This window comes from Nycticebus coucang, chromosome 3, assembly GCF_027406575.1.
Source record: "Nycticebus coucang isolate mNycCou1 chromosome 3, mNycCou1.pri, whole genome shotgun sequence".
Lineage (NCBI taxonomy): Eukaryota > Metazoa > Chordata > Mammalia > Primates > Lorisidae > Nycticebus > Nycticebus coucang.
Window position 1 is genome coordinate 76,640,577 of NC_069782.1, and position 23,470 is coordinate 76,664,046.

A 23,470-nucleotide genomic window follows, 5' to 3' on the forward strand; every position below is an offset into this window, starting at 1 on the left:
CTAAGTAACCTAAGTCTGTCATTGGTCAACTCTGGGTTCAGAAACAAAGAGTAATAGACCCTGCTCTTAACAACCACATCAAGGTCTGTCCCCTCGGAGAAAAAGAGAGTTAGCAAGCCTCCTTGGTAAGGCTGTATTTACATCTGACATGTGACATCCTGCTGTATCTTGCGCCTCTAATGACAACAATAACTGGAAAATATTCAAGAGGTCTAGGATGGTCAATGCTCAAATTCACTGAGATCTGGTTGCCAAACAACACAACAGCAATAATTTTAAGTGCTCATCAAACATGTCCAGTTTGACCTTTACCCAAGAATATTCAATTAACCAAAGGTACATAATGTTTAGTTATCTGAATAAAATTATGCCAAGTGCTAAGTCCAGGGCACCAGCCTTCAGAACCTGAGCAGCTGCAGGGAGGAGGCACCCATGTTGCAGGCTTCCATGGTACTCTTGCTGGGGTAAGTGCTGCCAATCAAGGAATGGTGTCACCTGGACCAAGTCCAATGGAGGAGAAGGCCTCCTTCAGGGCAAAATAACATCATGTCTGTGTGCTGCCCTTTTTGCACCACAAACCTCCCTTGAGAGGCATCCAGAAAGCCCAATCCCTGTGATAACCTGGCATAGGTTAATTACCAGTATCTAAAGAAATTCCAGTTGGACAAAGTCTAGAAAACTGACTCATCAAAATCTTGGTGGCTTTAAGAGGAGAGGCTTTAAGATGTCTGCCCAAGAATTCATTCACACACCTGGCCTAATGCTGCCAACCTGAACAAGCAGCTTAGAGTCACAAGAAACAGCCTGCCTGGACTCCCTAACTCTAGTGCCAATGTACACTTGCCCTGGGGCCCACAGACAGGCATGCTTGACCTGCCACTGCCACCAATGGGGCTTAAGGACAGGCCAACCTAGTGTCCCCATCCCCAGCAAAACTTAACCACAGCCTCCACTGATAATCAAACCCTAAGCCACCAAGGAAATCACAGACATAAGGGATATTATTTATAACCAAAGAAATCATATGTAGACTATACTACTGCATGCACCCAGAATCAAACCAAAGTGCTCTATACAACTAACACCACAAATGCATCTTTAGGAAAAACACTCCCACAAAAGCAAATTTTAAAAAATTGGGGAAAAGGATGGTTATTCAAGATGCACAAATATCAATATAAGGACAAGAAATATGAAAAAGCAAGGAAACATAATACCCCCAAAGAAACAATTCTCTAGCAACAAATTCCAATAAAAAAGAAAAGAAAAAAATTAAAAATAATACTAAGTAAGCTCAGAAAAACAATACCTCCCCCAAATCAGAAAAAAAATTGATGATATAAATGAGAAATTTACCAAAGAGATAAATACCATAAAAAAGAATCAAATTCTGGAACTGAAAAATTCATTAAATGAAATACAAAATACATTTGAAAGCTTAAACAATAGACCAGATTCTGTCTTCAAAACTTGGAGTAAAGTCTTTTAAAATAATCTAGTCATATAAAAGTAAAGAAAAAATAAGAAAGAATTAGCAAAGCTTTATAAGATACCATAAAGCAACCTAATATTCAAATTTTTGGTGTCCCAGAGGGCAAGAGAAAACAGAAGGGACAGAAAACCTATTTAACAAAATAATAGCTGCAAACTTCCCAAGTCTAGAAAGAGATTTAAACATCTAGATCAGTGGTTCTCAACCTGTGGGTCACAACCCCTTTGGGGGTCGAATGACCCTTTCACAGGGGTCACCTAAATACATCCTACATATTAGATATTTACATTACAATGTATAATAGTAGCAAAATTACAGTTATGAAGTAGCAACAAAAATAATTTTATGGTTGGGGAACTGTATTAAAGTGTCACAGAATTAGGAAGGTTGAAAACCACCGATCTAGATACAAGCTCAGAGATCCCCAAACAAATACAATACAAAAAATTCTTCTTCATGGCACAGAATAGCCAAACTATCAAAAGACAAAGACGGTGAGAATTCTAAACATAGAAAAGTGTCCAGTCACTTATAAGGGAACTCTCATCAGATTAATAGTGGATTTCTCACCAGAAATCTCACAGACAAGGAGAAAATAGGATGTCTATTCAGAGTGCTGAAAGAAAAAGTGCTAGACAAGAATATTCTACCCAGTAAAGTTATCACTCTGGAGAAAAAAATAATCTTTCCCAGACAAGCAAAATCTTTATCACCACTAGACTGGCCCTACAAGAAATACTTAAGGAAATACTATACCTGAAGTGAAAGGACAATATCTACCACCATGAAGACACACAGAAATGTAAAACCCACAGATAAAGCAAACATACAAATAAAGAAAAGACAGAGCCCAAATGTAACCATTACAGAAAACCACCAAATCACAATAATAAGAGAAAAAGAAAGAAACAAAGGATATTAAAAAAAAACAGAAATCATTTAATTAAATGACAGGAATAAGCCCTCACATATCAATAATGACTCTGAATGTAAATAAATTGAACTTTCCACTTAAAAGATAGACTGGCTGAATGGATTTAAAAAAAAAAAATCTGCCTAACAGAAATTCATCTTACATGTAAAGATACATATGGACTAAAAGTAAAGAGATAGAAAAAGATATTTCATGCAAACAAAACCAAAAGCAAAGAAGAGTAGCATACTTATATTAGATAAAACAGTCTTTAAGTCAAAAGTAATAAAAAGAGACAAAGAAGGCCATTACATAATAATAAGAGGATCAATTCACCAAATGGATATGACAATTCTAAACATATATACACCAAACACTGGAGCAACCAGATATACATATAAAGAAAATATCATCAGATCTAAAAGGAGAGATAGATGTCAATACAATAATAGTTGGGGACTTCAACATGCCACTTTCAGCGTTGGACAGATCACCTATAGAGAAAATCATTAAATAAATATTGAATTTAAACTACACACTAGGCCAAATGGATCTAACAGACATTTACAGACCATCTCATCAACAGCTAAAGAATATAACGTTCTCCACAATAAAATATATGTTAGGACATAAAAAAAGTCTCACCATATTATAAAAAGTCTAATCATATCAAGTATTTTCTCAGAGCACAATGATATAAAACTATAAATCCACAAAAAGAGGAACTTTAGAAACTGTACAACTACAAGGAAATTAAACAACACATTCCTGAATGACTCTGGGTAAAAGGAAGAAAAAAAGGGCAAAATCAAAAAGTGTCTTGAAACAAATGAAAATGGAAATACAATGTACCAAACGTATGTGATACAATAAAAGCCTAAGAGGAAAGTTTTATGGCACTATATGTCTACATCAAAAGAGTAGAAAGATTTCAAATAAACAATCTAACAATGCACCTTAAGGATGTAGAAAAACAAGAATAAACCAAACCCAAAATCAGTAGAAAGAAAGAAATAATAAAGATCAGAGCAGCACTAAACCAAACAGAAACTAATAAAACTACATAAAGCATCATCAAAACAAAAAGTTGGTTTGTTTGAAAACAAACAAAATTAATAAAGCACTGGCTAGACTAAGAAAAAAACAGAGAAGACCCAAATAAACAAAATCAGAAATGAAAAAGGAGACATTACAAGTGGTAATCACAGAAATACAAAAGACCATCAGTAACTATTATGAACAACTATACACCAACAAACTGAAAAACCTAGAGGAAACAGATCAATTCCTGGGCACATACAGCCTACCAAGATTTAATAAGGAAGAAACAGAAAAACTGAACAGATTGATGATGAGTAATAGAACTAAATCAGTGAAAAAACCAAAAAAGTCTCCCAACAAAGAAAAGCCCAAGACCAGATGGCTTCAAACTTCTACGAAACTTTCAAAGAAGAACAAACACTGATCCTCTTCAAATTATTCTGAAAAATTGGGGGGCGGGGGGATAGGAATTCTTCCTAACGTATTCTACAAGGCCAGAATTAGCCTAATACCCAAACCAGGTAAGAATGTAACAAAAAAGTGATCAAGGAATACAGCAGCGTCTCAGGTTACAAAATCAACATACATAAATCAGTAGCCTTTTTATACACCAACAATAGTCAAGTTGAAAAAACAATTAAGGACTCTATCCCACCCATTCACAGTAGTGCCAAAGAAGATGAAATACTTGGGAGTTTATCTAACAAAGGACGTGAAAGATCTATATAAAGAGAACTATGAAACTCTAAGAAAAGAGATAGCTGAGAATGTTAACAAATGGAAAAATATACCATGCTCATGGTTGGGAAGAATCAACATTGTTAAAATGTCCATACTACCCAAAGCAATATATAATTTCAACGCAATCCCCATTAAAGCTCCACTGTCATACTTTAAAGATCTTGAAAAACAATACTTTGTTTTATATGGAATCAGAAAAAATCTCGAATAGCCAAGATATTACTCAAAAATAAAAACAAAGCAGGAGGAATCACGCTACCAGACCTCAGACTATACTACAAATCGATAGTGATCAAAACAGCATGGTACTGGCACAAAAACAGAGAAGTAGACGTCTGGAACAGAATAGAGAACCAAGAGATGAACCCAGCTACTTACCATTATTTAATCTTTGACAAGCCAATTAAAAACATTCAATGGGGAAAAGATTCCCTATTTAACAAATGGTGCTGGGTGAACTGGCTGGCAACCTGTAGAAGACTGAAACTGGACCCACACCTCTCACCATTAACCAAGATAGACTCTCACTGGATTACAGATTTAAACCTAAGACATGAAAACTATAAAAATACTAGAAGAGAGTGCAGGGAAAACCCTTGAAGAAATTGGGTTGGGTGAGTTTTTCATGAGAAGGACCCCCCGGGCAATTGAACCTGCTTCAAAAATACACTATTGGGACTTGATCAAACTAAAAAGCTTCTGCACAGCCAAGAACACAGTAAGTAAAGCAAGCAAACAGCCCTCAGAATGGGAAAAGATATTTGCAGGTTATGTCTCCGACAAAGGTTTAATAACCAGAATCCACAGAGAACTCAAACACATTAGCAAGAAAAGAACAAGGGATCCCATCGCAGGCTGGGCAAAGGACTTGAAGAGAAACTTCTCTGAAAAAGACAGGCACACGGCCTTCAGACATATGAAAAAATGCTCATCATCTTTAATCATCAGAGAAATGCAAATCAAAACTACTTTGAGATATCATCTAACTCCAGTGAGACTAGCCTACATCACAAAATCTCAAGACCAGAGATGTTGGCGTGGATGTGGAGAAAAGGGAACACTTTTGCACTGCTGGTGGGAATGCAAATTAATACATTCCTTTTGGAAAGAGATATGGAGAACACTTAGAGATCTAAAAATAGATCTGCCATTCAATCCTGTAATCCCTCTCCTGGGCATATACCCAGAAGACCAAAAATCACATCATAACAAAGGTATCTGTATTAGAATATTTATTACAGCCCTATTCATAATTGCTAAGTCATGGAAAAAGCCCAAGTGCCCATCGATCCACAAATGGATTAACAAATTGTGGTATATGTACACCATGGAATATTATGCAGCCTTAAAAAAAGATGGAGACTTTACCTCTTTCATGTTTACATGGATGGAGCTGGAACATATTCTTCTTAGTAAAGTGTCTCAAGAATGGAAGAAAAAGTACCCAAGGTACTCACCCTTATTATGAAACTAATGTAGGACCTTCACATGAAAGCTATAACCCAGTTACAACCTAAGAATAGGGAGAAGGGGGAAAGGGAGGGGAGGGAGGTGGGAGGTAGGTGGAGGGAGAGGGATTAATGGGATTACACCTGCGGTGCATCTTACAAGGGAATATGTGAATCCTAGTAAAAGTGGAATGTAAAGGTCTTAGCAAAATAACTAAGAAAATGCCACGAAAGCTATGTTAACTAGTGTGATGAAAATGTGTCAAACGGTCTATGAACCAAGTGTATGGTGCCCCATGATCATACTAATGTACACAGCTATGATTTAATAAAAAAATAAAAAATAAATAAATAATAATAAAAAAAAGAATGTAACAAAAAAAGATGACTCAAGGCCAATATTCCTGATGAACATAAATCTAAAAATTCTCAAAAAAAAAGAAAAAAAGCCAAATATAACAGCACATCAAAAAGATAATATACCATGATGAAGTAGTATTTATCCCAGGGATGCAAAGATTGTTCAGCATATGCAAATCAATTAACATGATACACCACTTCAACAGACAAAAATGTAGAACTGAAGTCCTATCCAGAGCATCAGGTGACAGAAAGAAATAAAAGGAATCCAAATTGTTAAAAGGAATCAAATTGTTCTCCTTTGTAAAGGACTTGATCTTCTTCACCAAAAACCTCTTAGATCTGATAAATAAATTCAGTGAAGTTGCAGGACACAAAAACTAACAGTAGCATTTCAATATACCAATAATGAACTAACTGAGAAAGAAATCAGGAAGGCAATCTCACCTATAATAGCTACCAACCCCTCCCAACAAACAAAGAAAACCCCAAAATTCTAGAAATAAATTTAACCAAGGAGGTAAAAGACCTCTACAAGGAAAACTATAAAACACTGCTAAAAAAAAAATTGAAGAAGACACAAACAAATGGAAAGATATTCCATGCTCATGGATCAGAAGAACTATTATCATTAAAATAACCATAAAGCAATCTATAGAGTCAATGCAGTTTCTATCAAAGTACTACTGTCATTATTCACAGAAATAGAAAAAGCAATCCTAAAATTAATATGGAACCACAAAAAAGCCCAAATAGCCAAAGCAATCTTGAGCAAAAAGAGCAAAGCTGGAGGCATAACAAAATACTACATATTATAAGACTATTGTAACCAAAACAGCATGGTATTGGTATAAAACAGACACATAGCACAGTAAGATAGAACAGAGAACCAGAAATAAATCCACATATTTACAAACAACTAATTTTTGACAAAGGTGCCAATAGCATACATTGAGAAAAGGATACCCTCCTTCAAAAAATGATGCTGAAAAAACTGGATATACATATGCAGAAGAATGAAATTATACACAAACGTCAATTAGAGATGGATGAAAGACTTAAATATAATACCCCAAACTATAAAACTACTAGAAGAAAACATAGGGAATAAACTTTAGGACATAAGTCTAGGCCATAAGTTTATGGCTAAGACTTCAAAAGCATAGATAACAAAACAAAAATTAGACAAATAGGGCTACATTACACTAAAAACCTGCACAGCATAGGAAACAATCAAGAGAGTGAGGACACAACCTCTTTTGAATGGGAGAAATCATCTACGGAAAACATGGTTTTAGAAGTCACTGCCTAATAGTGTTCTCAAACAGCAGGTTCATTTGGTAAATACTGCAATATGAAACTGTATCCTCAGTAACAAGGTTTTCTTCCATAGGGGTCTCTGCCTACTCTCCCCAATCCCACTGAACTGGTTAGGGTCACTGAACTGGTTCATGCCTAACAACTTCACACAGCATGCTGAATTCCTTATCACTCACAACAAAATTTTACTGCTGACGGATTCACCAGGAAGTTCTTTGCGCAATCAGAGTTTCTAAGGGCACACTCCTGATATTCTCCTATGACCCCAACAAGTGTCCATGCACAAAAAGCACAATAAAAATGTGTGCAAGGGGCGGTGCCTGTGGCTCAAGGAGTAGGGTGCCGGTCCCATATGCCAGAGGTAGCGGGTTCAAACCCAGCCCTGGCCAAAAACCAAAAAAAATGTGTGCAAGAAGAAAGAAAAAGTACAGGAGAACCTCCATAGTTGACTACCTCCCTACTCTGATCACCACCTTAAGTTAAACTAATTTTCAAAGACAGGATGTGCACCACATGTACTTATCAGTACAGTAGGCCTAGTTCCTTATGTTGACCACTTCCATATATTGACCAGTTCCTTATAGTTCCTTGGGTGGTCAACTTACAGAGGTTTTATTGTATATGGTTCTTGCCTTGATCAGCAATAAATAATACACCTACCATTAAGGACTGTTCCCCAGGGCCCAATAAACCTAAGATCACTGAGATTCAACAAAGTTTGATACCAGTCATGTTTGTTGGCTCAGGGTAATAAGGAAGCTTCCTCTTGGTTCTGGCAAACATTAACCTAAGACTCACAACAACCCTGAAGGTTGTATTATTACCCTAATTTTACTCATAAGGAAATTAAAGCTCAGAAGCAGTATCCTTTCTCAAAGTCACATAGCTAGTAAACCATCGCCCGTGTAAATGCAAAACCCTTGATCCCATACCCCAGGCCAAGCCCATAACTTTTCATTTAGACATTTTAAGTTAATGTTTTACAAATATTTTGTAACTATAGGAAGAATTTCTTCTTCAAATAAAATAATACTAGAACTCATAAACAGATACAGGATGATACCTTCCTTCAAAGCTGCCCTTAGCCACTAAGGCAAAGCAGTATGTGCTACTGTGTGTTTTTAAAATGTGTTTTTAACACATTTAATTCAACTTAACCAAACAGGTCGTCTGCATCTGCACCTTCTCTTTTTCTTGATGTTTATATGCTGACCAGCTCCTTTGAAAAGTAAAGGGGCAAAACTGGACATTTTCTCCAGACATTACTAATGCATCACTGCCCCGTACTAGAGTGCCAGCATACCTGGCTAAAGCAATAGCAAAAGAAATGGAGGCTGGGTGTGAAAAAGCACTCAGTGGAAGGCATTCACAGTTTTCCTTTACACAAAAGTAGAAGAATGAAATGATTCAATTACAAATATGCCTAAGAACAGACAAACTAATGTCTTAGAGGATTTGCTAGATTTTAGTTTAAAAAAATAATATGACCTGAATGAAAACATATGTGTAGTTAGTAAGTTAAAATGGCAAAAATGTAACTATTTCCGAGTGTCTAAGAGGCCTAAGATAACAGGACAAAGTCTGTCACTTGTTCAAACCTTCCTGTCAAGATCCATGTTGTTGATGTACCATGTTGGCCATGTACCAAAGACAAAGGCCCACACCTGCAAGGAAACTGCATGGCTATGCTTGTATGGATCAAGGAGTTGGCCAGAGTCTGTGTCTGGGCTGAAAGAGGGGCACTGCCTGGGAGCAAGCTCACTGCATGACAGCCACCCTGCTGGCTTCTGGATCACAGCCAAAGTGCTCCTCCTAGGCGAAGTGAGCTCACCACAGGTGTGGCAGGTGCTGTTGAATGGCTGATTCACCCCTAAAGCCCCCCCTATGCCTAGCTGCCTTCCAGCTAAAGGTGGCCTGTGATCCAGTCTGGCTGCTGAGATGTAAGCAGAAGCCAAGCAGCTGGACAGCCTCAGCCAAGGTGCCTAGAGGTCCAGCTCTCAGGGTAGACTACATGCCAAGTAGAAGAATCACAATGTACTAAGGAAGGAGCACAGGGAAGAAAGAGAACCTGGGTCCCTGGTGAAGTCTGTGAGTGCCTTAGCGGGGGCCACCTACTTCCAGGTACCTTGTCATCTGAATCTTATAAATCCATAATTACTTAAGTCATCACAACTGGCTTTTTGTTACCTGCAGTCAAATACAACCCTAACTGAGATGACAGATTCTAGTGACTGAGATTTCTTTTCCTTTAAAGTATATGATTTACGTGGGGGATGGGGAATGTTTTCTCCTATAAGTCACTTCTCCCAATACACACTCAAAAGTGCCTAACTGGAAAAACATAACTGCTATAGACTTTGTATAATCCCAGAGCAGATTACAGAAATTTAACAAGAACTTTGTCTTTAAAAGAGCATAAACACACACTCAAATGTTCTTTGTAATAATACAAAAACCCTAAGGTGATAAGGTAATAAATAACTATTTCAGTGGCACTCTACCTTAGAAATGTTGCTTGAATGACTCATGGAATGTCTCAAAGTCTTCTCATGCTGCAAGAAAGCCAAACAGGTATTAGTATCAAGCTTCGATTAAAATATGCAAAGAACAAGTAATTGATCCTAACAATGCTACTGGCAAATCATTCCCTGAACTAGAATTTACTAAGCACAAGCTACTACATCCTACATTCTTACTTGTGCAGCCAGGTACTATATAAGTTACTGAGAAAAAACTTAAAAGAGTTTGGAATTAACTGTCAAAATAACATGGTGATAAGTGTCTTAAGACTCATCTCAAGAAACCGCATTCTCAGTTGTGTGTGACATAGCCCATGTTATGAGGAGCCACTTTATGATGGGGAAGCAGGATAGCTGACTCCACTCAGGTTGGGTGGCTATTACAGTTCTGATTCACCAGGGACATGGCACAGCTCACCTCTTCTTTCTCAAGCTAGTTTCTCTTCTAGAGCAAAGAAATCTGGGAGTCAAGCTAGCCTCCTCCCACTCATGCACCTCCACATTCATTCATAAAGTCTTATGTCAAATTCTTCTTCCTTAACGTTTATCAATCTCAAATCTCATTTCCATTTTTACTGTCAATGCTAAAGTTTAGACTTTCCTCATCTTTTACCTGGAATTCTTGAATAACTCCCAACCTGGTCTTTCTTCAAGTTGACCACCCTAATACATAATCATTATGGGCTAAACTGTGTGACCTCCTCACCCCCAGAAAAACTCATGGGTTGAGGTCCTAGTTCCCAGTACCTCAGAATGTGACTGTATTTGGAGATGGGGTCTTCAAAGAGGTAACTGAGTTTAAACGGGTTCATGAGGGTGGACTCTAATCTACCATCATCCTGATGACTGGTGTCCTTATAAGAAGGGGAACACGGGAACACACAGATGGAAGACAACGTGAACACAGAGGCGAAAGACAGCCACCTGCCGACCAGCCAAAGAGAAACCAGCCCTGCCGGCACCTTGCTCTCTGACTTCTAGCCTCCAGACAGAAAGAAAATAAATTTCTGTTGTTTAAGCCACCTCACGTGTGCTATTTTGTTATGGCAGCCTTAGCAAACAAAAACAATAATCTTCCATGTTCTGAATTTTTTTTTTTTTTGTGATTTTTTTTTTTTTTTTTGGCCGGGGCTGGGTTTGAACCCGCCACCTCCGGCATATGGGACCGGCGCCCTACTCCTTGAGCCACAGGCGCCGCCCTGTTTTGAATTTTTTTAAGTGAACATTCCAAACACAAATCTGATTTTTAAAAATAAGAAAATAACTTCTGAATCCACTCATTCTTGCTCCAAATCCAAATGAGGAAAAAAAAAAAAAAAAAACCTGTTACCAAAGGGAGAGAAGATTTTTCTTTTATCTTTAAAATGATCTATCTTCAGTTCACATGCCATGCACTAGCCATGGGGGAGGCCTAGAGGTAATTAGCAGGTAAAATCCCTCTATCTGGCCGGGCGTGGTGGCTCACGCCTGTAGTCCCAGCGCTGTGGGAGGCCGAGGCGGGTGGATTGCCTGAGCTCAGAGGTTCAAAACCCATATGAGCAGCAGTCAGCCAGAGTAAGACCCCGTCTCTACCAACAACATCAAAAACAGCCAGCACTGCAGGAGAAAGAAAATCAACAAAAAAGGAGTACTTCAAACAAACATGAACAAGCACACTGAAATTAAAAATTAAAAAAAAAAAAAATTAAAAAAAAAAAAAAATCCCTCTATCAATCAGAAGTACCAAAGAGCTAGTAGATTGCTTCCCAACTCCTTTGAAGAAGAGCTAATTCTAGCCCATCAAGCCTCTCCTTAAAGAAAGCTAGCTATCAAGAGAGTCTGAATTTTCCCCTTTCCCTCAACCAAATTACAGACTGCCTTCATTTCTGTACACTCGGCTTGTGAATGCTCAATATCCCTAAGATGCTAATGAAGAAACATTTCCAGATCTCTCAAGTGGACTGCCCACCACCCCTTCTAGCTGCCAATGTTGTCTTCACTATCTTCACAGCAATGTGCTGGTGTAATTTTTTTATTATTTTTTATTATATTCTTCCCTTATTTTATAAATCTAAATGAAAACAGAAATACAGGTTTCTTAAGTGTAATACAACATAGACACTGCTACTAAGTGTTTAGCCTCAATGCAATGTTTCCTGGTCTTAAGCTAGTTAACTAGTTAGTTATGCAGGAAAAGAACAAAATTATAAAATATGCTCAAAGTGTCAGGAGTATGTCACCAAAAGCACGCTTCTAAAAGACCAATTTTAATTAGGAATTTCATGTGGTCATGATATTCACACATTCGTTCACTGGGAATGGAAACCCTCTGTCCATAAAACAAGCAACCTTTAACCATTTATGTTTCATTCACGAGTCAAGAACGTATTAGGCATAAACATACGGCAATGCTGTGAATCCCAGCTCGTAGGCTAATTTACTAGTGCCTTACAACTAAATTTTAGTTCAGTCTACTAAATTAAAACAAGGATATCACAAGCCTTGGATTATCTGTACAGAAACTGATTGTAAATACTATCACATTACCCGCTACTTCATAAGGAATGGCGAGTTTGACCATCTGGAAATCTACAGAGACATTTTCAGGTACTAAGAAAACCGATATATCATATCCTAAGGCCTTTCTGACATTCATTATTCCACAGAAAATGGACATTGAGATGAGGAGGGATATAAAACTATCTAAAATCCTAAATCCAGACTGAGAGCTAACAGTTGTTCTTTATGCTTAAGAACTTCAGAAATAATTTTTTAAATTTTATTTCAAAATAGTAAGGGAGTAAAAATGTTTGTTATATGGATGTAACAGAATCCATGTTGTAATGTTTGAGTAAGGGCTTCAGGTGTGCCCAGGACCTGACTACTGTTCATTGCACCTACCAGGAAAAAATTTGATAATGCAAGCTTTTATTTTGTCTTCCTTGTAAGAACAAGTAATATTTTACATTGGTAAATCAAATAATCAATCCCAGAAGATACAGATGTTTTAAAGCCTGAAATCTGCCTATATTTAAGGCTGCTCCTGTAGAACTGGGGCTATAGGCAAGCCTGGCTTATGACTCATTTTATAAAAAATCAAATCATGTGGCCAGGTGCAGTGGCTCATGCCTGTAATCCTAGCAGTCTAGGAAGCTAAGGTGAGTGGAATGCCTGAGCTCAGGAGTTTGAGACCAGCCTGAGCAAGATCAAGACCCTGTCTCTACTTAAATTAGAAAAACTAGCTGGGAACTGATAGAAAAACTAGCTTGGAACTGTTATAGGCAGGCACCTATAAGTCCAGCTACTTGGGAGGCTGAGGCAAGAGGATCACTTGAGCCCAAGAGTTTGAGGCTGCTGTGAGCTATGATGCCATAGCACTCCACTGAGTGTGACAAAATAAGACTCTGTCTCAAAAATAAAATAAAATAAAGCAAATCGTGAGTATTTTAAAAGTAAATCTCTGTGTAAAAGATAGCAATGAACTCACAATTGAGTTAATACAAATAAATCAATGAAGAAACAGATTGACATATAGATTGGGAAAAACTAAGTCTGAGGGTACAAGAAAGCTAAGTTTTGTTAATATAAGAAGTTACCAAATCACAAAGATAAAGAAAAGCTCAGTTGAAGAATAAGGGGCATTTCACAATTTAGTCAGTCCTATCAATGATGTTTTACAATTCCATGTGTGGCTACAACAGAATGTTCCTTGGGGTAAGAACTGCCAGGCAGAACCCACATGGAACAAACATGCCCTGGGAGCAAAAAGGAGCAGCCAAGAATTATTAAAAAGACCACGAAGTGAGATGCCTAAGCAAGTTTCTGGATTTCTGAATAAAAGAGTTAAATGACAGAAATTCATGTGGGCATTTCCCTGAAACTCTGACCAGGACCAATCACTAAAGAAAGAGAGGGTGGCTCCTGTGGCTCAAAGGAGTAGGGCGCTGGCCCCATATGCCAGAGGTGGTGGTTTCAAACCCAGCCCCAGCCAAAACTGCAAAAAAAAAAAAAAAAAAGAAAGAAAGAGAAACCAAACAAACAAACAAAAAATCTGTGGGAGGCTCAGTATCCATAGCTCAGTGGTTAAGGCGCGGGCCACGTACACCAGGGCTGGTGGGTTCAAACCTGGCCTGGGTCCACTAAACAAACAAACAATAACAACAACAGCCCGTTGTTACACCTGTAGTCCCAGCTACCAAGGAGGCTGAGGCAAGAGAATCACTTCAGCCCAAGAGTTTGAGGTTGCTATGAGCTATGACGCAACAGCACTTTACAGGAGGGTGACAAAGTGAGACTCTGTCTCAATTAAAAAAAAAAAAAAAAACTATGAGCAAGAAACATTGCTAACTTTCTACTCAGCATCCATCCTCCTTGACCCCTACAAACAGAATCCTGAACAGCAACAGCCCCAGCTAAAAGTTCTCACTTTCCCAAATTCCTTTGCAATTAAGAACAAATATGTAAAAAAGGTCTTTCTAAAGAAACTAACTAGAGGTTTTCTGGGAAAACATTTTGCTTTCCTGATATAGCCATTGCCCATTTTTCTGAGATGCCTCCTCGCTCCTCATCCAGCCTGAAAAATAGATGTAATAACCAAGAAGTAAAGCAGTTAGCCTTGGGATCATGAAGAAGAAAGATATACACCAAAACTCTAAAACATTTTGGTCTCAGGACCCCTTTTCATTATAAAAAAATTATTAAGGACCCCCAATATATCTATTATGAAACAGACATAAGTATCTCTTACTTCATTTAGCATTAGCAATAATAAACCCAATTAATATAAATAACATTTCTATGAAAGATACCTGCTTTTCCAAAGCATAAAAATAAGTGAGCAGAGGGGTACTACTTTGCATTTTTGTAAATCTCATTATCATCTAATTAATAGAAAACATCTGGACTCTTCTATCTGCCTATGTACTCCATTTCTTCTAGTATGCATCTTTTGTGGGGACCCACTTGCACCTCCAGTGTTGGTATGAAGATTACTTTAAGCTGAAGACATTTGAGATTCAATGTATGCAGAAAGAAGGCTTCTCCATCCCTCCCTTATCTGACTAAAAGTAGAAACTTCTGACAAATTAAGGCTGCCATGAGTTCCCTCTTCAAAGATTTGCTCCCAGGAAGTAGACCCAGAGTAACCCTATCCTGATCCCCCTCTCCAGGGAAGTTTGAGGCCAGGAAGAAGAAAAGACCACTTCCATCTGCGTAAACAAACATTATCACAAGCTTGCTTGCTTTCTTTCTCTCTCTCTCTCTTTTTTTTTTTTCTTCTTTTTTCTTTCTGGCAAGGAGAACCCAAACACCAGTGTTTGCTGTCCAGCCCAGAAAGTCAAGTTGGCCAGGGCTGGCATTGTGCCCAGAGGTATCCCCACTTGGCAGCGCCATCCTGTGAACAATAGCACACAACTTACCCCCTGAGAAATAGCTCCAAATCCTGTTTTCCAAGAACTGGCCCTCTGCAGCACCATGGAAAGTGCTTCCTTCAGCTCTTTGGTCAATTTATTTAAAAATGTGTGTCTCCCTCCACCTTTTTTTTTTTTTTTTCTGCTTTTGATTCTATTTTGGCCAATTATTCCTGCTTAGCAAACTTTGTAATAAGGAAAAATTGGTAAGCTAAACCTGTTACAATAAGGATATCATACAACAAACCACAGGTCCATGTCAACTGTTATCACTTTTATCTATTACTTTTCCTTATTACAGAGGCAGCACACAGTCACTATAGAAAAAGCAGAACAGGGAGATAAACAAACCTCCCTAAGACAAGCACTGTTGGCCCCCTGGGGAACAGCCCTTCAGAATAGAAACCGAAAGCAAATATATAGGGATATCCAGCCATTAGACTAAATCTCTAGGAAGGCATTTGGAAAGGACCGCAAAACTGCTTTGTGGCCTAGCTAGATGACAAATGTCCACAACTCCCTAACAGCTTCAGAGCAAAAGCTGCCTAAGCCAAATGGGCCAAGTTCTAAGAAGTGACCTGCTGTCCTGGAGGAAAAGAAGCCCAGGTCCAAGGTCCCACTACAGAAGGGCTTTCCTCTCCTCCCTGCTGTGCCCCACCTAAGAAGACATTGAAGGTAGTGACATAGCCAAGGTCCTCCTTGTCACTTGGAGATGCCCTGCCACTTGCCCACCAGCCAGCAGTAGAGTGTTCCAGCCAATGGCAGAAGTATCATGGCCATTCTCCAAAGAGCCATACCTTCCTACTAGAAGTCCAGAAAGCTGTGGCAGAGTCTGTTTCTGTCTAGGTCCACCTGACTGGCATTCACAAGCACTGGCATAGCAGGTATACCACTCACTGGCCTGCGCCAGGGACTAGGAAGAGGTGAACACGAGGACCAAAGCCCCAAGGGTACCTCACCCTACTCTGTGCAGCACCTGGATCTGCAGCCACAGGCACACTTGAGATTTTTCTATCTCCTTTTTAGAACTTGTCAAGATCTGAATTCATCCTATTTGTAGGTTCTCAATATAAATTACTAGAAAGTGGCTATGACAGCCCTTCCTCCAGGAATCCTTCCCTGGTGCCCTAATGGCTGCTAAGTTGGGCTTACATGGCCCTACCCCTCCCTTCCCCCACCATCTAGGGACATCTCTCCAGGTTATCACTGCCCAACACCTAAGGCCCTGAAAGCATGGGCCATGTCTGTTTGGCCTCCCACTGTCACCCTGGAATGCAGCACAGTCGCTGGGACCCACGAAACTGAGTGAATAAGTACATCAGAAAATGAAGAAAGAAATGGAGACTGGGGAGACCTCAGTCCAAATCCACCCTCCACTACTCTTGAGGTGTCCTCATCTGAATTCCATGGAACAAAGGTGCCTTTTTAAGCAGCTATTGGAAAGATTAAGCAAGAGGAAGTATGCAAACTGTCAAGTTCATAGCAGAGATTCCTGCTGTGTTAAGTAACGCAGGCCTTCCCCTTCACCCAACAGTCCCTCAGACCAGAGCTCAAGGCTGACTCTTGAGGCTCCCAACAGAAATTCCTCCCTTGCTTCAACTTCAACTGTGGCAGTGGGTGAGGCAGCCCCTGGAGTGCCTCCATTGAGTCTGGTTCAAAGACTGTGCAGCTCGCCCAGAGATGGCAACATCACCACCAGGGCTGAACCTCTCCTGCACCTGGTCCCTACAAGATGTTCCTTTGAGCTTTGGCCAATGACCCAGAGAGCTCTCCTGATAGAGACTATCCTGACCTTACTTTACAGATGCAGGTACTTTCCTTCAGGGGGTCACAAAGGTTGCACCAGGTTGCTCTGTAGAGTACTAATCAAAGGAGCCCCAGTATGAACATGCACACACTTCTTGATCTTCCATTATCCTTTGATAGCTACATAGAAAGAAAAGGGTCCAGGGTAGTACGTGCTCTTGCTGAAGGGCTCCCTATACGCCACCTCTTAAGCCTACTGAGGTATTGCTCTCTGGCACGTTTTCGCTGGTTCAAGTGCCAACGGTAGCTGCACGTTTTCCCAGAAGGTTCCAATCAATGGAACCCAAGATCTGGGGCTCCTCTTTAAGGGTTCTCACTCATACCCAGGAAAATCAGCAAGAGGGCAAGGCACCACCCAGCCACAAACCATTCTTTGTGCCCCACTCCCACCCCATTACACAAGCACTCTCACAAGGGGGAGGTCAGGAAAGAGACAAATATCTTCACCAAGAGCCTACCTAACTGCTAGAGCCATCAATGCCTCTGGAAACCTCTACATACTGCTGTCCTCTCTAGTTGGACAAAGTCAGCATTTTAAAGAGAATTAATTCCCTAAGGCATAAGCAGTCTCCCAATGGGCAGAAGAGGAAAAAAGGCCAAGAGATGTATCCATGGGTAGGGTCAGCAAAGTCACAGAGTTCTGGAAGGTCACTCTTGGCAGGATCCTTTGAGATCATGAAGTCCCCTGCCTTCACTGGACAGAAGGGAAATGTACCCAGAGAGAGGAGGAAACTGTCCAATGGCCACACAATGGGCTAGTGGGGGAGCAAGGCTTAGAGGTCACATCTCTCATCCCCCAGGCCCAGTTGCTTGCTGCTGCTTCAGGTGGTTTCCAACCTACCTGGGCCCTAAATTATCCCCATCTTAAGTGTGTGTAAGGAAAGAGGAACCCAACTTGAATAACCAAGATCCCAGACACAGAACTTGGGAAGCAAACTCCTTCCCCTGGGCTCCCACCCCCAAGTGCCTCAGAAATACTACCTCCCTCTCATTCTGACAGCCTGGGGAAGTGGATGGAGAAGGTGTCTGAGGTTCTAAGAACATGAGAGGGATCAGAGGTAACAGCAAAATCTGATTCTTTCCCACCATGACAAGTGGCAAAGATCTGAGTCCAGGAACAGGATTCCCAAGGCGGCATGAGAAAGGCAAGCTGGGACATGTGACTGCCTCAGAAGGGCTCCAACAAGGACAAGATGACGCTTGGCCCCCATGGACCAGTTTCTTGGCCTGTCCAGATCCCCCTCTCCCCAGGTGCAGACCACTGGGGAAACTGGACCAGGGCCAACTTTGGTCGATCACCATCACAACCTTTCTTATCTCTTATTTGTTCTCCTAGAAATCTGTTTGAACCATTTGTTCTTACCATACAAGCCTTTTCTCTCACCTCCTTTTCCCCATAAGTCTCTAACCATTCAGCAACTACTTCTCTGTGACTTCCTGCATGTGTATGAATAAACTTCTTTCCTTCTGTTTATCTGTCCTTTGCTAGTTTAATAGGCCACAGTCACAAACCCAGAAGAGCAGAGGAAAGGTTTTTCTTCCCCAACACATTGAAATAAATGAAGAAAATCTGGCTTTATATAGTTACGTAGTCTAAAAGGGTGTATTTTAATAGCTATTTGAAAGAATTGTGGATATTATCCTCTGTGCTACACAAAAACTCAGCAAGTGAATAGCTACAATGTGGACTCCAATGATATCAATGTGCTTTTAGTACTTTGTTACATTCAGAATTAACGGGCTCATCTTATACTTTTTATTTTATTTTATTTTATTTGCAGTTTTTGGCTGGGGTCAGATTTGAACCCGCCACCTCCAGTATATGGGTCTGGCGCCCTACTCCTTTGAGCCACAAGTGCTGCCCCAATATACTTTTAATTGAATGTCAATTAAATGTCAGAAATTTTCTTAAGCATTATCAAAAAAGTTCTCAATATAGCTATCAATCTCATCAGAAAGCGCTTTAATTAATGAAACGTCACCAAGCTCAAAGTGACTGCTATAAGATTCTAAAATTCTAAATTTGCTTATGAAACCACACTTACAAACTGATAGAGAGCAAGATGAGAGCCAGAGTAAGGGACCCAAGGACCTCCAAACTCTACAAACTTAGCTAAAATAATGATTATAATCGGCCACTGTCCCATCATTTGCTTGGTAGTAATCACTGTTCCCTCTGTTTGCTTCTTTACCCTGGAGTCACACTGGGTTATTGGTTATAAAGATTCTTAACTTTCTCTGTACAGAACATCAAGTGTTTGGAACCTGAGGAGAGTTTTTGAAGCATCTTCCAGGCCCTGCATTCCAGTAATGGACCCACCCAGACCAAGGAACTGACTCAGCTGGTCTTGGGCCTCTCACCTAAGGAAATGCACTCCAGTGGATAGGCTGACCCACCTAGACAGCAGCCCATACCAAAGAACTCGTGGTTCCTCCCCCAAATCAGCCAATTAGCAGATCCTAACTGCCTAATCTTCTGCCCACCAAACGGTCTTTTAAAACCCTGTCTCCCCAGTTCTCAGGGAAGCAGATAAGAGAATAAACTCTTTCTCTGCTATAAACTCTGCTGTCTCCGGATAGTGGCAGAACTATCTCTTTCTCTTAGGCAGCAGGCAGATAAACCTAGCTGGACAGCAACAAATTGGGAGCTTGTCTGGGATCACCTTCATGGGTACCTGCCAGCACCTCGATGGCCCTTTACTGGCAGAGCAGATCTACAGATGTGCCCTAGCAGCCTCGCAGTTCTCTCGCACCATTTCTGCTGGTGGGATGCTGTTGACCCATGTGCTTGGACCTGTTTACAGCACAGAAATGATTTCTGGAACTGCAAGAGGGCTTTGGTACCACCTTTTCCTCCTCCTGATTGGTGAGTCTCAGTTGGGTTTTCGTATTTCACAGGAAGGGTCTTGGGGGAATTTCTCCCCATAGATGGAGAATGGGGGAAGGAAGTTTTGACTGGGCCTCTTTGGAGGTCCTGTGGCTCCTTCGTGGGACTTGGTTGGCTTCTTCCTGCACATGTATTACAGGAAGAGTCTTGGTTAGACTCACCTTGAAAGATCTTTTGTTCACGTCTGTGTGTGTGCACATGAATGTGCGTGTGATCCATGCTACTTAGACCACAGCTCCCTTTTCATGTCCCTAGACCTCCCCTTCACTTTATCTCAGGGGCACAACTTCGGGACAGTAGGGGGTTCCTACGCTGGGTCACAGGACTCTGTGTAACAACATTGGGAGCATGCAGTGTGAGATTTTGCTGAGATTCACTTGGGGAAGGTTATCTCCAGCACTATACAGAAGGAGGGAAGCGCCTTGACTTATCGTGGGGCTGTGTTTGTGCCTATTGTACTATTTCTTTAACTTATTTGTATTCATGAAAAGATCTGAACTAAAAAGAACATGTGACAACTTCATGGCCAGCCTTAAAAATTCTCTTGATAAAAGCGAAGAACCAATATCTGGTCTAGAACAAAGATAAAAATCTTTTGAACACTACTGTGATAGGAATAATGGCAGAGGACCGGTTGCCTCCTAGCCTAATGATTAACCTCCGGCACTTCTCTCTCCCCATCACAGGTGGGGAATGAGCTCATTCTGGTACAGCATGTATGTCACTTGTGCAGTTCTGTTGGCTCTCCTTCCTTTAGTGCATAGTTTTTTATTTCCTGTACTTTGTGGACTTTTAGATATTTTAAATGTTCAACTAAGAAGCTGAGACCCTGGCAAAAAAGGTAGATATAAATGTGTGACATATTCGGGGTTTTTTTGGAGACAAAGTCTCACTATGTTGCCCTTGGTAGAGTGCCATGCAGTCATAGTTCACAGCAACCTCCAACTCCCAGGCTTAAGCGATTCTCTTGTCTCAGCCTCCCCAGTATCTGGGACTACAGGTGCCTGAGACAATGCCTGGCTAGTTTGTTGTTGTTGTTGTTGTTTTTTAAGAGATGGGGTCTCTCTGACATATTTGGTTTCTGGCTAGTGGAAGTCTCCTTTCTTTTAGCCATTTTTGTGATTTTCTGGAAACTGTTTTCTACCTCTTTGGAGACACCTCTTGCTTCCTTGATTAAGCTAACTTAAAACCTGTGTTAAGGCTTATTGGTTTCATTCAGAAAGGTACTTTGGTTAAAATGTCTGAAAGCGATAATGTCTTAGCCAAACTGTTGAAGGCAAATGCTGAACTATACCATGTGTGAGTCTTCTTTAACCACATGGCAGTGCTGGAGTCTCTCTGAACTAGTTCAGGTTCAGCTGCCTGATTCACAGATTGTACTTTGCTCAATTAAAGTCTGTTAAATTTGTCAGAAGTGGGTTCCAGAACAGAGCTCCCAGAGACCCACAAAACACCAGCTGGACAAACAAGGTATCTGCCAGGTTGTGCCCATTACTGGGCTCGTGGGTAAGTCATCTCTCAGATTCTGAGGCACCACAGATTTGTATTTAAATTCTCCGAGTTTGCCTGAGCAAATTTCTAATCCTAGCTGGTTTGAAAGTTGAAAGAAAAACTTTACTGAGTTTGGAATCAGATTATACCTGGGTCTGGGATCAGATTGGATCTAATTACTAACCAGCTTAGCAGTCCTCCTGCCTTAGCTTCCCAAAGTACTGCAATTACAGGCATGAGCCACTGCTCCTGGCCTGTAAGTGGATATCTTCAAATGCTTCTACCCTGTTTCCCTGAAAATAAGACATCCTCCGAAAATAAGACCTACTTACAGGAAAGATAAGATGTCCCCTGAAAATAAGACCTAGCGCATCTTTGGGAGCACACCTTAAAATAAGACACTGTCTTATTTTCAGGGAAACAGGGTATGAAATAAATTTATATATTCAAAGGAAATTTTGGTTTATAACAGTGTCTGAGAAGGAGGACTGAGTCACTAGAAACTCTCACTATTGTTCTAAATCTGTATGACAAGTCTTACCTTTGTTTAGAGTACTGCTCCTGGCCATTTCCTCTTAACTAGAGTTTTACATACAACTTTTCTCCCTTTGGTATGATGGTACAATATTTAGGCCTCAAGTCTTCGCTCTGAACTTTCAAAATATAAATTTTCTGCCTTGTTTCACCTAGGAGTCATCTTTTTACAAGGCAAATTGCTGCCTAGCTAACAATTGCTTATGACAATATTAAAAGATTAATAGTCTGAATAAAACAGGGATACATTTAAAGGCCGGCATATAAAACTCTGCTTCCATCTGTATGGCTGTCTGGCTGTGTGTCTGTACATGTCACATGCATATGATTATTTTGCCACCAAAATATGCAAAAGAGCTCTAATTAATTGGCTTTTTCAAAAGTAAACACTTAAATATTTTATCAGGAAAACAGTAAAAAACTTGGATGGCTTTTTGTTCACATGACCTTGATAATCTTTGATAAATCAAACCAGTTTTAAAACTATTATACAGTTCAGATCTTTCAAGGTCATAAAACTGCCACTTCTGTAATAAGTGTATTTTTAAATTTTGCTAAGTTTGACTGTGAGCTTATATTCTTTGTTATGAGCCTCTGAATGCTGGGGTGTAGCTAGGTGGCTGTGGTGGGACTTGGGGACATGTTCTCAGTACTCACCAATACCTAGGAGACACAATTTAGCCCACGTGGCTCCTTCTTCCCTGCCCCAGGTTTGCCCCCCTGGCTATCCTGAAAGGAATCTGATTCTCCAGTCACCCTGTTTTCTGTCTTGAACTCTGCATCTGGTAAATAAATTAAAAACACAGATGGGCCCTGTTCTTCAAAGCCATTTTTGATGCCATGTGGCCATGTGAGACCTAGAGGGAAGACATTAGAGGAAAACCTATGTTGTGGTTTCAAAACTCTTTTCAGTAATTTAAAATCTTAAAGTCTTAGAAACTTAAAATGTTAAGTTAAAAAGATAACCACAGTATGTTTGAGTCATTTGTACAATAAAATACTAAAGCATCCATTGTTAAACATAAGTTTAAGTTTGTATACCTTGACATCTTGTTTTATATGATATAAAAAGCTAAATATATTTAAATATGCTAATAAAATTAGAGATTGATGAAGATGAAATATCTGGGAATTTACTTAACAAAGGACGTGAAAGATCTCTATAAAGAGAACTATGAAACTCTAAGAAAAGAAATAGCTGAAGATGTTAACAAACGGAAAAACATACCATGCTCATGGCTAGGAAGAATCCACATTGTTAAAATGTCCATACTACCCAAAGCAATCTACAGATTTAATGCAATCCGTATTAAAGCACCATTGTCATACTTTAAAGAACTGGAAAAAATAGTACTTTGTTTTATATGGAATCAGAAAAAAACTCGAATAGCAAATACATTACTCAGAAATAAGAATAAATTAGGAGGTATCACATTACCAGACTTCAGGCTATACTATAAATCTATAGTGATCAAAACAGCATGGTACTGGCACAAAAACAGAGCAGTAGATTTATGGAACAGAATAGAGG

The 23,470-nt window shown here is 39.9% G+C and overlaps 1 protein-coding gene across 11 annotated transcripts in view; it reads right to left on the bottom strand.

The window, feature by feature from the left end:
* The window catches only part of MARCHF8 (membrane associated ring-CH-type finger 8), a 162,113-nt gene that overhangs the window by 18,412 nt on the left and 120,231 nt on the right, over positions 1–23,470 (bottom strand). For all 11 annotated transcript variants that reach the window (XM_053582419.1, XM_053582412.1, XM_053582420.1 and 8 more), the window contains one exon: positions 9,817–9,867. In XM_053582419.1, coding sequence (XP_053438394.1) covers positions 9,817–9,843 — 27 coding nt within the window. In that variant the 5' untranslated portion in view covers positions 9,844–9,867. The remainder of the gene's footprint in view (positions 1–9,816; positions 9,868–23,470) is intronic.